The sequence below is a fragment of the Cyprinodon tularosa genome, unplaced genomic scaffold (assembly GCF_016077235.1).
Source record: "Cyprinodon tularosa strain WSP-4 unplaced genomic scaffold, ASM1607723v1 ctg349, whole genome shotgun sequence".
Classification (NCBI taxonomy): domain Eukaryota; kingdom Metazoa; phylum Chordata; class Actinopteri; order Cyprinodontiformes; family Cyprinodontidae; genus Cyprinodon; species Cyprinodon tularosa.
Window position 1 is genome coordinate 849,397 of NW_024039062.1, and position 13,034 is coordinate 862,430.

The 13,034-nt window shown below is 37.7% G+C and overlaps 1 protein-coding gene across 1 annotated transcript; it reads right to left on the bottom strand.

Annotated features, from left to right (window-relative positions):
• Nucleotides 1-852: 852 nt before the first annotated feature.
• On the bottom strand, nt 853-12,625 carry nop14 (NOP14 nucleolar protein homolog (yeast)). The gene is made up of 19 exons (XM_038294997.1): nt 12,453-12,625; nt 10,732-10,914; nt 10,230-10,364; nt 9,280-9,421; nt 9,024-9,172; nt 8,791-8,931; nt 8,589-8,711; nt 8,369-8,500; nt 8,004-8,292; nt 7,787-7,917; nt 7,630-7,715; nt 7,388-7,523; nt 6,872-6,973; nt 6,451-6,601; nt 6,204-6,363; nt 1,747-1,894; nt 1,521-1,639; nt 1,272-1,427; nt 853-1,188 (listed from the first exon to the last, which is right to left on the bottom strand). Exons 2-19 carry the CDS (start codon nt 10,912-10,914, stop codon nt 1,092-1,094), a joined length of 2,580 nt encoding a protein of 859 aa, XP_038150925.1. The 5' UTR covers nt 12,453-12,625; the 3' UTR covers nt 853-1,091.
• Between the last annotated feature and the right edge of the window lie 409 nt (nt 12,626-13,034).

Consider the following 13,034-nt stretch of genomic DNA (forward strand, 5'->3'; position numbering starts at 1 on the left):
ATAGAACTAGACTGAAAGACCATTTAAAGGCTTTTGCAGGTGGTTTGAGTTAATTAGCTGATTAGAGTGTGGCACCAGGGGCCATCAATTTTGAACCTTTTCACAATATTCTAATTTTCTGATATGATGAATTTGAGATTTTCATTTGTTGTCATTTGTAATCAAAATTTAACAAAATAAACATCTGAAATATATGAGTTTGTATGTAATGTATGAATATAATATACAAGTTTCACTTTTTAAATGGAATTACTGAAATCAATCTACTTTTTCATGATATTCTAATTTTATGACCAGCACCTGTAAATACATCACAGACTTGCTATCAGTGTATCGACCCTCCAGACCACTCAGGTCTTCTGGCTCCAGCCTGCTCTGCATACCTGGAACCAGAACTAAACATGGAGAAGCAGCATTTAGTTCCTATGCTCCAATTATTTGGAACAAACTTCCAGAAAACTGTAAAAGTGCGGAAAGCCTGAGTTCCTTTAAATCAAGACTAAAAACACATTTGTTTAGTTAAACAGTTTATCTGAAACATTATTTCAACTTTATTTTATTTAGTCCAACTGTTCCTTTTTGCTTCTGCATTTTTTATTTTATTTCCTACTTGCTTTGATTCTGTTTTATTTTCCTATATTTTAATCATGTAAAGCACTTTGCATTCTTTGTACTGAATTGTGCAATACAAATTAATTAGCTTTGCCTTGTCACTGAAATGTGTCGCTCTATATGTCCAATCATAACGCCTCTATTACTTTATCGGGAGCATTGGATTATAAATATATTAAAATAGTTGTGGGTGGAGCAACAATGAATGTAGTTTTGCACACAGCGTGTATGAAAGATGTTTTTTTATTTGCATTGCATATCGTATTGGAGGCGTTTCTCACCTGTGACAAACAGTATCTGATTTAACATCAACTAAATGAGAAACTGACAACTTTTAATGTGAAATGATGACGATTAAAAAATGCTTTCAAGAAAAAATGCTGAAGAATCATAAAAATACAACAAAATGTTTATTCCCCAAACATCTGCCTGTACAGGTAAACGGCTCAGCTGAAGGAGCCCATATTTAAATCAAGTTTTCACTTTCGCTTCCTCCTTTTCAGAGCTTTCCACTCTCCCTCCTGAGTGGCTAAACTGCCGATGAGCTCCCTCACCTTCCTCTTCCTCTCCGCATCCCTGAAACAAACATTATATATGTTGAAGATGTTACAGGGCTTTGGTTTACATTACTGCACACAAATAAGGAATTAGATCCATACCTGTTCATGACCTCATTAAGCTTTTCTCTGGCCAGGAAGCGAGAGTCCTTCCTGATCTCCCTTAAAGCTCCCTTGAACTCTTTTTTGTACTTGTGCTTTAGTCGCTCCCTCTCTCTCTCTTCTCTGCTGCTGCCGCGCTTCTTTCCATAGTCCAAACTGTTAGAGAACATCAATCGCATTAAAACAAAGGTATATTAATACATTTTTTCCAACTAAGGTTAAACTAGAGGATCTGGAAGGAACACCTACACTTCCACAATCTTTGGTGTGAGCAGTTTCAGGGGAATCGGCTTCTTCTTCTCGAAAACTAGTCTAGTGTGAGTCACAGGGGCGCTGCTGATAGCTTCCAAGATCTCCCTGTGAAGCTCCTACAGCACAACAACAAACACTATAATTAACAGAACACAGAAGACAAGGACACAGAGAGAAAGAGCTGAAGGAATGCTCTGCTTCAAAGAAACGGTTTGCCTCTAACCTGTAAAGGATTTGGCAAGGTTTGGGAGGAAAGATGCTTGGAAAGAAGCGTCCTGATTGGCTGGAAGATGTGTATGAAGGAGATGAGGTCTTTGTAGAGCAGACAGCATCTCTTCACCAGGTCGAGGCACGTAGACAAGCAATTCAACCTGGAAAAAAGCGACAGTGTTAGTAAGGTTTCAGGTAAATGCAGAAAAGGACAAGAAACAAACTCCTCTTCCTTTTTGCAGAGGGCAGAAAAAAATCATTTGTAAAACAGAAGAGTTAAGCACCTCTTTGTTAACAATAGGAAGTGCCTTTGCATTTGGCATGCAAAAATATTGTTACATCCTTCTACCAGCAGGCAAAGCCAGCCAATAACAGAACAAAGGCAACGTCCGCAAACAGCTTTAGAGGCAAACATTTTAATTTTCCTATTTTATGACCATTTTGTAACAACAATTATAATTTGGTCTAATGTTTTTTATACATTTCTATTGTTTAGTACCACTTTACATTTTTCACGTGATTCAGAAAGGTGTTTCATTAAACTAACGAGAGATAATATCCATATTTTTTAATTATGTGATTAGTTTGAAAGAACCAGAGTTTGTTTTGTTGATAAAACACTAAACATTTCATACTCTGGATCAGGTCCACGTTTATAATGGATCTTGAAATAGCGAAATCTTAATTTATAACATTTTAAGATAAAAACCTTTAGCTCATTCCACAGAATAGGCTCATTATGTAGAAATAAGATGTGGAGCTTTATTGAAATATTCCATCAACCTCAGATAATAAGAGCTTGAGTTATAAGAACAGTTTCATTAGATATCATCAAGCTAATCTGATCTCCAGCTCCTTGTATTAGTGCATTTCATCATTTTAAAATTGAGATACAAACATCAGGTTTTGTAGATGTACCATTGTTTTGTCCTTACATGAGGCCAAAAGCTCACTTTGTTAGAACAAATTTATCGCATCATGAAACTAAAATAAACTAAGCTTTAGTCCGTTTGACCTTGAATATCTCAAGATATCCGAATGTTATCCTTGCTGTAGACGCAAAACATGCTATCTGTTGATGTTATTTAAAAAAAATAGTAATAGTATCGATCCAATAAGTAAAGCAAACATACATAACAAACAAACATAACATTTTTATTTCCATCTAGTAGTATTTGTTTTTCAGAAAGGGAAGTGATTGATCATCTGAAAGGGATGCAGTGCAGAATAACAAAGTAATCTTAGTGCTCTGGGTTTTCCCACATTTTCCAAAACAACCAAAGGGTTGAAAAAGGTGTATTCAGGTTTTGATCAGGTATTGATAACCGTAACCAAAATGTCAGAAGCATTTAAAGTGACGTCACCAGCTGGTCCAGTTGACCGCCACCTTATGGCTACAGAATAGCACCAAGTTTATCTGGTTTACTATAAAATTTAGTTTTCTCTCAAAAAAAAGGTTTATCTAAATAAAATACATCAAAAAACAATGCTTGGTTGGAGTGAAAACCTGCAGCCCTTTCTGGAACCAGTTTGACACCCCTGTTCTACAGTTTTATGCATCGTACAACTTTAATAGCTGAACGTGCATTTAAAATTTAAAATGAGCTTTTCTCTAAAGGCCTAAATAAAAACCGTTTGTCAGTTCATGTGAGTGATTCAGGTTGAATTCTGTGCGCAATATGAATTCCTTCTGTTGGATTTTCCATTCTATTCGTTTACACAATCATATGTTGTCAAGATTGTAAGATTACGCTTCTGAAAAAACTGTTGAGGACAGAATAAAAATGGCACAACCAGACTGTCGAGTCAAGGACTGCCACTCCACTTGTTTGAAGGAAAAAAAATAAACCCTGAGAATTCCTGCTGCAAAGGCTGGATTTCTTTTCTTACATGTTCAGAAAAGGACTCCAAGTTTGGAAACGTTTTAGAAACATCTGCATCTGTGTAACTGTATGTCCTCCAGGGCTGAAACCTTCAATCAGATTAACAGAATATCAAAATTATCGTCAACTGACTCGGTAATCAAATCCAATCTTTACGTGCAGTAAATGGGATCTAAAACACACCATTTGCTAAAAAAAATAAATAAATAAAATAACGTGCCTACAGAAAATGAAAATTATAGACATTTAAACAATTTTCCATTAAGGATTTACATATAAATGAATTCATTTTTAAATGTGCTCAAAGGTTTTCCATATTTGATTTGTTTACTTAGACTAATTAACTTACTAAAAGTAACTCTACTTGTATTAATTGATTCACTGAAAAAATATTACTAGATTAATCGATTACTAAAATAATCGATTGGTGCAGCCCTGATGACTTCATCATCACTCGTTAGAGACTAACCTTCATGCGGAGCACTGAGTGGATATTTAGTCACTCCTGAGCGTTCTTTGCAAACAGCAGCTGGTGAGCATGTGTGTGAAAAGCCCACAGGGAGGGATGCAGAAATTAAAAAATAACTGGGCACTGAGGTGCGAGGACGTTTATGGTGTGAAGGATATCGATGCTTTGTCTGCTTTGAATGTGTGAATCATTTTTGCGAGAAAAAAAATTGGAAACAGGTTTCTGCCTCTGTTGACTTGTGAAGAAATGCTGTAAATTATTAAATTTAACAAACACACACCATGCTACATTTTTATTCAACTTTAAAAGTGGTCTTCAGTAGTTTAGTAAACTAGATTTTTTCCCCCCCAAATTTTTCATCATCTGAATCATTTCAAGCATCTGATTTATTCTTTTTGACTCATATCTGTAGTTGGGTAAATAAAAATACAGTTTCTTTTAAAAGCTGCTCAGTTGTACTGTAGCCTGTTTGCAAGCTTTGCTTTGTGCCCACACACCAGCTGCTGCGTGAAAGCATGCCGGTGAGTCAGAATTAACCAAGGGGACGCTCTGAGCTATGAAGCGTGTGCTGGTAAACATGCTACGGCGGTCCGTGTTAGAATTTCACATCCATGCCATGTCAATTAAAGTCAATATCATCAATACATAGAAACATGCAGGTTGAATCAACAGCTTGCTAAAAAAAAAAAAACGCTGATGAATGTTTTTACCTCATAGAACAAATGTTTATTATTTCCTTTCAGGCTGTAAAGATGAATTTATTTGCTCAGAATCTGAACATGTCAGGAAATACAGAGTTTATACCTGAACATGTTCACATGTCAAACGGAGTAATACCAAACCAAAACAGGGAGGACTCCCGGCTATCACTAAGATCAGATATTTGGGAACAGTAAGGTTTGTTGTGAGGCTACAGAAGAGAAAAAAGGGGGATTAAACCCTGTGAGCCCGAATCCCATAAATCCTATACGATGCAAGTCAGTAAATGCATCACAGTTATACTCCAGAACTCCAAATAATGCTCCAATGTCACATCCACACCGACTATATTTTGCTTTGCATGTACCCGTTATCCAAATGCAAAAAGTATTTTGGGTTGTTAAAAAAATGACTTTTCACAACACACTATGATCAAAAAAGCATAATGGCAGCTTATTCATTTCTATTAGGGTGGAACAAATTTCAATATTCAAAATTGTGATTTTTTTTTAACCAAAATTGAGATTTTGATTTTCCTTTGCACCAACCACAAGCACGTAGAGAAGGGTTGCAACAAATGATTAATTTGCAAATTGATTAATCTGTTGATTAAACAATTTATCTGATGAACCTTTGGCTATCCGATTGCCGAAGGTTCCTTAAAGAAGACTTTTTGCTAAATCAATCCAGGTGAAACTGAAACTTTTCCACATGAGGAGATCTGGATAGAGCATATTGACAAGATTTTCATCTTTAGATTGGATTAAAAAAAAGCTGCATTTTTTTTTTTATGGGAATATAGCTAGCATCACGTTAGCCATGCTTGCTTCTTCTTTACACATTTCATCTCAGTGTGGTTGTTTTCACCTCCTACTGGCCTGGTATAGCCATTACAGCCTTTGCAGTTGTGTTTTCCAACTATTTGACTAAACTCTAAGTAGAGCAGTACATACAAGTCACCCCATTCTGAACGCCTTTTATTTCTGTTATTTGCGACACCTGCCAACTTAACCCCCTTTTCAAATTGTTCAGCCATATTGCTTTTTACTCTGAAATTCAATCCCTCCGTTTACATCAGCATAAAAATGTGTTCAACCTAATTTTAGTTACTGATTTTTCAATCTTTATCTGCAGGTTTTAACTTTGTATCTTATTTAAGGTTGTATTAAGATTCTCTACATACTAAAACTTATCAGTTTGTTTCTTTGGTAGTTTGCTTGATCACATGAGTCATGCTTCTTGATCAGATTAGTATGGAATGAATTAAATAGGCTGCAGAGGCCAAACACATCAATACTAACAAAATGCAGCCTTTGGTTAATGTCAGCTAAACAGATTTATCAGAGGAGCTATAAAGTATCTCCTGAGGGTGTGAGGCTCTGAGCAGCTAGATAAAATGGCAGCCTCCTCTCGTCTCACCTGTAGTGGTCTCTGTCCAGATCACTTTTGAGCTCCATCTGCTGGGTAGCAGACAGCGGGAGGTTTTTCTTGCTCCAGTTCCTACAGGACTCAGAGTTAGAAAGCACAAGCAGATCACAGTGCTTCCCCGATGGTCTGAAGGGGGGAACCGCCATGCGACCTGCAAAACATTGTTAAAGTAAGTTGGATCTGCTCCACCTCAGATCAGCGCATGAACCGAAACCAGGAGTAAAACACATCAACATACCAGAGGCCTCGTCCTGCACAGCCAGCTGGAGCGTTCCACTGAGGAAGTTGATAAGCTCCGGCAGGAAGCGCTTGGAAAAGGAGACGTACTCAACAGCCAGACAGCACAGAACTAAACCAGAGGTTAGGTCCTCTAACGATCTCACAGGACACTAAAAAAAAAAAAAAGCACAAAACACACAGACAAACAGATGAGTGCTACCATAGATATGAAAGATGTTTAGTGTCTCGATGGGAGAAAACAACAATCTAGTAGAAATATTAAATCTATAAAGTGTCAAACATGTTTCAGCTATTTATATAAAGAGATATCAGGTCTAATAAAAATACACAAAATTACATCTTGCCATGTAAATAAAGAGGAAAAAAGCTCAGAGAATGACAACAATTAGCTCTCATTCTCTAGGATTGTCTCATTTTACCTTAGTTAGAGTCTGGCTGATGTAAAGCAGCGCTGGAGTCGTTACAGGATGCCTGAAATCTGAGGTTGGAAACAGCAGCGCCGCCACTTTCAGGTAAACCAGCTGGAAAACAAAAACAAGCTTTAAATACAGCTGTAATTAACACGTACATAGTATCAACATTTGCTGTAAGATTCAGGGTCACAACTAATCCTGGGAATGCTTGCATCTGGGAAAATTTCACAGCTGCAGCAAAGCAGTTTTGCCAAAACTACATATTAAGTGTGCATGAAGGGATACCGGGGGAAAGGCCTTTTTTTGTCCTACCACCACAGAGATAAACATGAATGGTTTGTTCATCTCTAATGAGATAACTGTAATTCTGTCAAACAATTGTAGTGGATTACTTTAAAAAAAATGAAATACCAGGAGACTAAAACTGTTCTTTTGTTGTTGATAAAACCATAAACATGAAGCAAAATGAACACGCCAACCCTGATACAAAAAACTAAGAAAATGTAAATCAATAAATCATACCATGTCTAATGTAGGGAAAGCAGCATGACCTTTGACCTCAATCACCTCCTCCATGCTGTGAGCAGCATCTCTGAGGATGCTCTGCATCGCCTGGCAGGCTGCCTCAGGAAACATTTGGCATAAAGTGTAGAGCTCCCTTTAAAAAAAACAAACAAAAACATATGAGGAGAAATGTTAACAAATATAGTTTAAGGCTCCATTTTAAGCCTGGGATGTTAAAGTCAGCCACTTTGTAAACTCACGGGATGAGTTTATCTACAGTGCAGAGCTCAGGTGGGCTCCTTGTAGCCAGCTCTCCCATGTACTCCATCAGTAAGCCCACAAGTTTCTGAAAAAACAGAAGAAAACTTAATTTCATTCAAACTTCTCTAGGAAAATGACAGTTTTACCTGGACGTACCTGCAGCTTGGCTTTATTTCCTGCAGCCAAACTCGGGTGGTTGCACTTCTGGGTCCTGGCTACAATAAGGCGCTGGTTGTCAGGCGTGTGACCATGAAGCAAATCTTTTAGGTCTTGGTAGCTTTCAGGCGCTAAGTTAGAAGAACAGATTTTTTACTTGTAGATTCGTAAAAGTCAACAGAAATCCTGCGTCTGTGTGAGGAGTGAGTGTAGTCACCGGTGAAGGTGTAGGGGAGCTCTGCTTTGGCGGCCTCCTGCTGAGCCTTCAGCTCCTCTCTGCTCAGACTCCTCTGCTGCTTAGAGCTGCTCCCCTGGTCGTCCTGCTTACTCTCCTCATCCTCACTGTCCTGCTCAGATTCCAGGTCTGAGTGGCCCTCTTCATCTTCACTACTGCCCTCCTCTTGCTGCTCTTCTTCTTCATCATCATCATCTTCCTCTGCATCTGATCCTTCTTCCTCTTCTTCCTTGTCGTCTTCAGTCTCCTCTGCAATGTTCCACTTTCCATCCTTTTAGGAATTAAAGATGTTTAGAAAATAAAATCCAAGCCTTAGAGCCTATCCGTCTAATTTGGAACTAGGATACCTGATAAGAGAGCGTCTTCTTGTCATGTTGGTCCAAGTCGAAGCCGTCGTTCAGGTCGTCGGCAGACATGTGGACTTGGCTCTGCACATTGTCCCCGCCTTCATCTCCCATCATCCTCCTCAGACGGTCAGCCTGAGGAAACATGCAGTGGATTAAACTCTGCCTCGCAAAGGTACTAAAAAATAAGAATTAAGGCAGCCAGAGGGTTTAGTGCTTTCACCTCCAGCTTTTTCAGTTTCTCCTCCTCCTCTCTGGCCAGCTCCTCAGGGGTCTTCATCTTCTCTGAGGGCTGAGCCTTCATCTCGAAGCCGAGCTCTCGGACGATCATGTCGTACTCCTCTGGCTGGGAAGCCCAAATAAAAAGCAGAAATCAGAGGAGGACCAGGTGGAACCAGAAGCAGTTCGATGTTTGGAATCCTTACCTTCGGTTTCTCCTCCAGTTTGTCGGCTTGTTCTGAATTTTTCGGTGCTTTTTTCACCATCAGAGCCTGAATGCTTTTCCATTCCTGATCCAGCTTCTCAGTCAGCTCCTGCGCCTCCTCTTTCTGCACCTGACGCTCCCTCTATAAGCAGATGAATGAAATAGTCAGATCATTTTTAAAAGTTTAAACCCGTCCTACATGGTTCTACCAGGAGTACTGTTCGATCAGCTGACCTTCTCCTGCTTGGACTTCTGGATGAGCTCTTCAATCAGCTCCTGTCTGGATTTGGTCTTCTGACCACTCTGCTCTTCCTGCTGGTCCTCCCCAGATTTCTTTCTCAAGAGACCCCCTCCGCCTCCGAAATGGGAGGCAGTCAGCTCAGCTGGACAAAAAAAAAAAAAAAAAAAAGCAAGCATGTAAAAATCTGAGTAAGTTCAGAGGAAACATTAAGAAATCCAAGCAAACAAAATGCAGGTGTTTCAGTCTCACCTGATAAAAGTCCTTTCTCTTCCGATTCATCGTCGCTGCCAACAGCATCATTGAATTTCTCTATTTCAGCCAACGACTGGCCGTAGTGAGTCAGCTCCTCTTCCTCATTCAAGTTGTAAATGTCTCGTTTTTCATGGACTCTCTAAGAATACGACACCAAAGTAAGAGATTATGTCAAGATCAGGTTAGGAAGAGCTTTTTTTCTTTCCTCAGTAATGCTTCTTAGTTTAACACAAAAGGAAAGAATCAGTAGAAACTTTTGAGATATTCAGTAGATCTAATCTTTTTTATTTTTCCTAATCAACAGTTTTTTCTGCTGCACTTTTTAGCCATAAATCATATATGGTTGGAAAACCTGTTTAACTTCACCTAAATGTTGCCACGTGAAACGTTGCTATAGGAAACATATTTGTCGGGCAGCATGGTTGAGTTTCTGGAGGACAAAGCCAAGGAGCTTTTGATGGAGGCAATATGATGCCTCCATCAAAAGGGTGACGCAACAAATCCGTATCTCCACCCTATGGGACCAAACTCCATCCTTCAAGTAATCAATCATTGCCCCAACAGGACATTTTAAAGAGACTACCTTCAAAATTTTGTCTTGATGAGGAAGAAACTTTCTGTGTTGGTAAATCTAGCTTAGCTTAGCCTGCTGGATGGAAAAGTGTGAGACCAGCGTGCAGAGAAGTTGTCAGACTCAGATCTCTATAAGGTTCCTTCAAGCACTACTAAGGACTCACTTTGTTAAATCAATAAATAAGACATAAAATAAACAAGACATTACATTTTTGTTCTTTTTTGAAGCCTTGAAGCATTAGGCAATAGATGATATCAATCAAAAACATATAGCATTGTTACAATAGAGAACTAACTGTTAACTGTTCTTCACTTTTGTGCCAAATGTATAAAAAGGAACCAAGTCCAACAGAATCCTTTAGGACGTCACCAACCTGTCTTTCAATGGTGAACCTCTGCAGGATTTTGTCTTCTGGAGCCATCTTGGAATCATATTCCCCAAGGCGTCGGTCGATTAATTTGTTAGACTTGTTTTTCTGTTTGTACTCCTTCAAGAGTGTCTCTTTTCTCTACAGATAAACAAAAAATAAGAAAGTTTTATAAGTGATTTCCTTGTAAACGAGTATTTTTATCTATTCCCTCTTAACTTAAAATGAAAACACACAATCAAAAAACGTTTTTGCCTTAATAAATGAAATAATATATAGAAAACAGTTTAAAGTGTCGAATCAAAAATTATTTTTGACCATTTGGCGATCTAAAGCATTTAACTGTGACAAAAAAAGGGGAAAAAAAGAAAGAAATCTTTAATGATGTAAAGATTTTTTTTACAGTACTGTCGATGTGCTTTAAAAACCAACAAAATAAAATAATCAGGCTGTAAAGACAAACAAGTCAGAGGCGTCTTTATAAAAAAAAAGCAGAGCGGTTTCTCACCTTGCTGATGGCTTTAGAGCGAGATACCCCCGGCAGGCCCACATCATGTTTGCTTTTTCTCCCCAGAACATCAAACTTCTTTCGGTTGATTTTTACCTCAAAAGGATTGTTTTTGATCTCAGTGGCGGTTTTGGTTTTACGAACTTTGTCAGCCAGGTTCTTCCTCTTAGGTGGCTTTCCCATCTGTGACAAGAAACACATTTATTACCCTTCTTAAATAAAGTTTCCCACACCTCCTCAGTAACAAAATTGCATAATTTAAAACAACTTTTATTGTCGTTTACTAAACGTTTCGACATTTCATTTAGTACAGCTTTTCAAGACAGTCAATAAACTTAAAGTGCAGAAGTGATCAAATGTAAACAGTGTGGCAGAAAAAACATAGGGCAAAAAATGCATTTATATGGAAGCTCAGAGCATTAATATACAGGGTGCAAATATGCAGTATTTTTGGTTTGGTATTATCAGTGTGATGCAGAGTTTTTGACATGATTCAGAGTTTTTTCAACAGCTGTCTGATGGCGGTGGGGAAGATACTGTTGCAGAAACTGCTAGACCTGCATCGAATGCTGCAAAGCATCTTCCTAGAGAGAAGCAGGGAGTCCTCTGTCCTTTTCTTTTAAGCCACATCCTAAAGTGTTAACACAAACGTTCAACACGGATTTTGTTTTTATTTTTATGAAACCTGCAAGAAAAAATACAACAGGAAGGAGGGCAGTAGTGGCCTAGTAGTTAGGGCAAAGAGTTTGGAATCCTGAGGTTCTGAGTTTGAGCGCCACTTCCACAGACTGCCACTCTGGGTCCCTGAGCAAGACCCTTACTGCTCCTCGGGAGCTACACAATGGCAGCCCACTGCTCCCCAAGGGGATGGGTTAAATGCAGAGAGTGAATTTCATTGCTTTATACTTGTAACAGTATAATGAACATAAAAAAGCTGGGGTAAAAAAAAAAAAAAAAAAAAAAGAACGAATAAATGGTGAATCAACAGACAAGTCAGTAAATGGATGGATGGTGGATGGATGCACAGATGTTCAGTGGAAACAATGGATGGATGATCATCATACATGCTGATGATTAGGGCTGAAACAATTAATCGGATTAATCAATTATTATCAATTATTGAAATATTTGTCAACTAATTTAACAATCTATTAATCATTAACTGGAATATAGAGACTGTAAAACAGGCCTTGAGCTAACAGAGCATCCCACTTACAAACATTTTAAATATATTTTGCCTTAAAGATAAAAACTTTTCTTATGTCAACATGCTCTATGCAGAACTCCTAACATCTTTCTGCTCTATTCGATTATTAATCGATTCATCGACAAAAATAATAGACAGATTAATCGATTTGCAAAATAATCGTTAGTTGCAGCTCTGCTGATGGGATGCCGAACTTTTCAGACCTAAAACACATTAAACTGGCAGCTCAGATTCTCTCACTCCTCTATTTCTAAAGAAATAATTAGAGCAAACAGTGAAACTTCCCCTATAAGACTGACCATCACATGAACTCAAAGCTCTCAGCACTTTAATCAACATTAGCCCTTCCACACATAGCAGCCTGATTTCCAGCTGCTGGAACATTAAATCACACGATTTGTTAAACTAAAGTAACTGTTAATGAAATTACGGCTGAACTAAAGATAAAAAGGAATAAAAACAGCAAATGTTAGTCATAGCAGATTGTAAACATACAAACAGAAGACATATTTACCTTGAAGCCACAGCTAGAAGTCCAAATATAAGAACCACCAGGTCTTAAAGTCAAACTAAAGTCGTTATGACCGGAGATAATTCTATATATATATATTTATATCATTTGGTATCCACGTTTCCTCACAAGGTTTCCATTTCCGAGCATGTTCACGGTACACGACACCAGAATTACTTCCTGTGTCAGTTTTAATAACAGCGCCCCTAGCGGCCACACCTTGCTCGGTTTTAATTTCTTCATTTTTAGCGTTTTGACTGCAGTAACCAGACAAAAATACTATAAAATGCACATAAATAAATGCTTTAAGAAATAAGTGATAAATAAATAAATAAAATTGAAGAATATAACGGACATTAAATAAATAAGGTAATTATAACAAAGGTGAATAAACAAAGCAGCTAATAAAAAAAAAGAAAAATAAATATATATATATATATATATATATATATATATATATATATATATATATATATATATATATATATATATATATATATATATATGTCTCACTGTATAATTTAATTTCTACCTGTATAATTTAATTTCTATTGCATTTTGGGGGGGCAATTAATTGTATGCTTA

Bases quoted from the DNA above. Each gene is read 5' to 3' on its own strand.
- nop14 (XM_038294997.1), bottom strand. From the start codon at position 10,914: ATGGGAAAGCCACCTAAGAGGAAGAACCTGGCTGACAAAGTTCGTAAA. The intron at 9,422-10,229 runs GTTGGTGACGTC...TCGTATTCTTAG, and splicing joins GGTTCACCATTGAAAGACAG to AGAGTCCATGAAAAACGAGA. The intron at 7,716-7,786 runs GTACGTCCAGGT...CTGTTTTTTCAG, and splicing joins GAAATAAAGCCAAGCTGCAG to AAACTTGTGGGCTTACTGAT.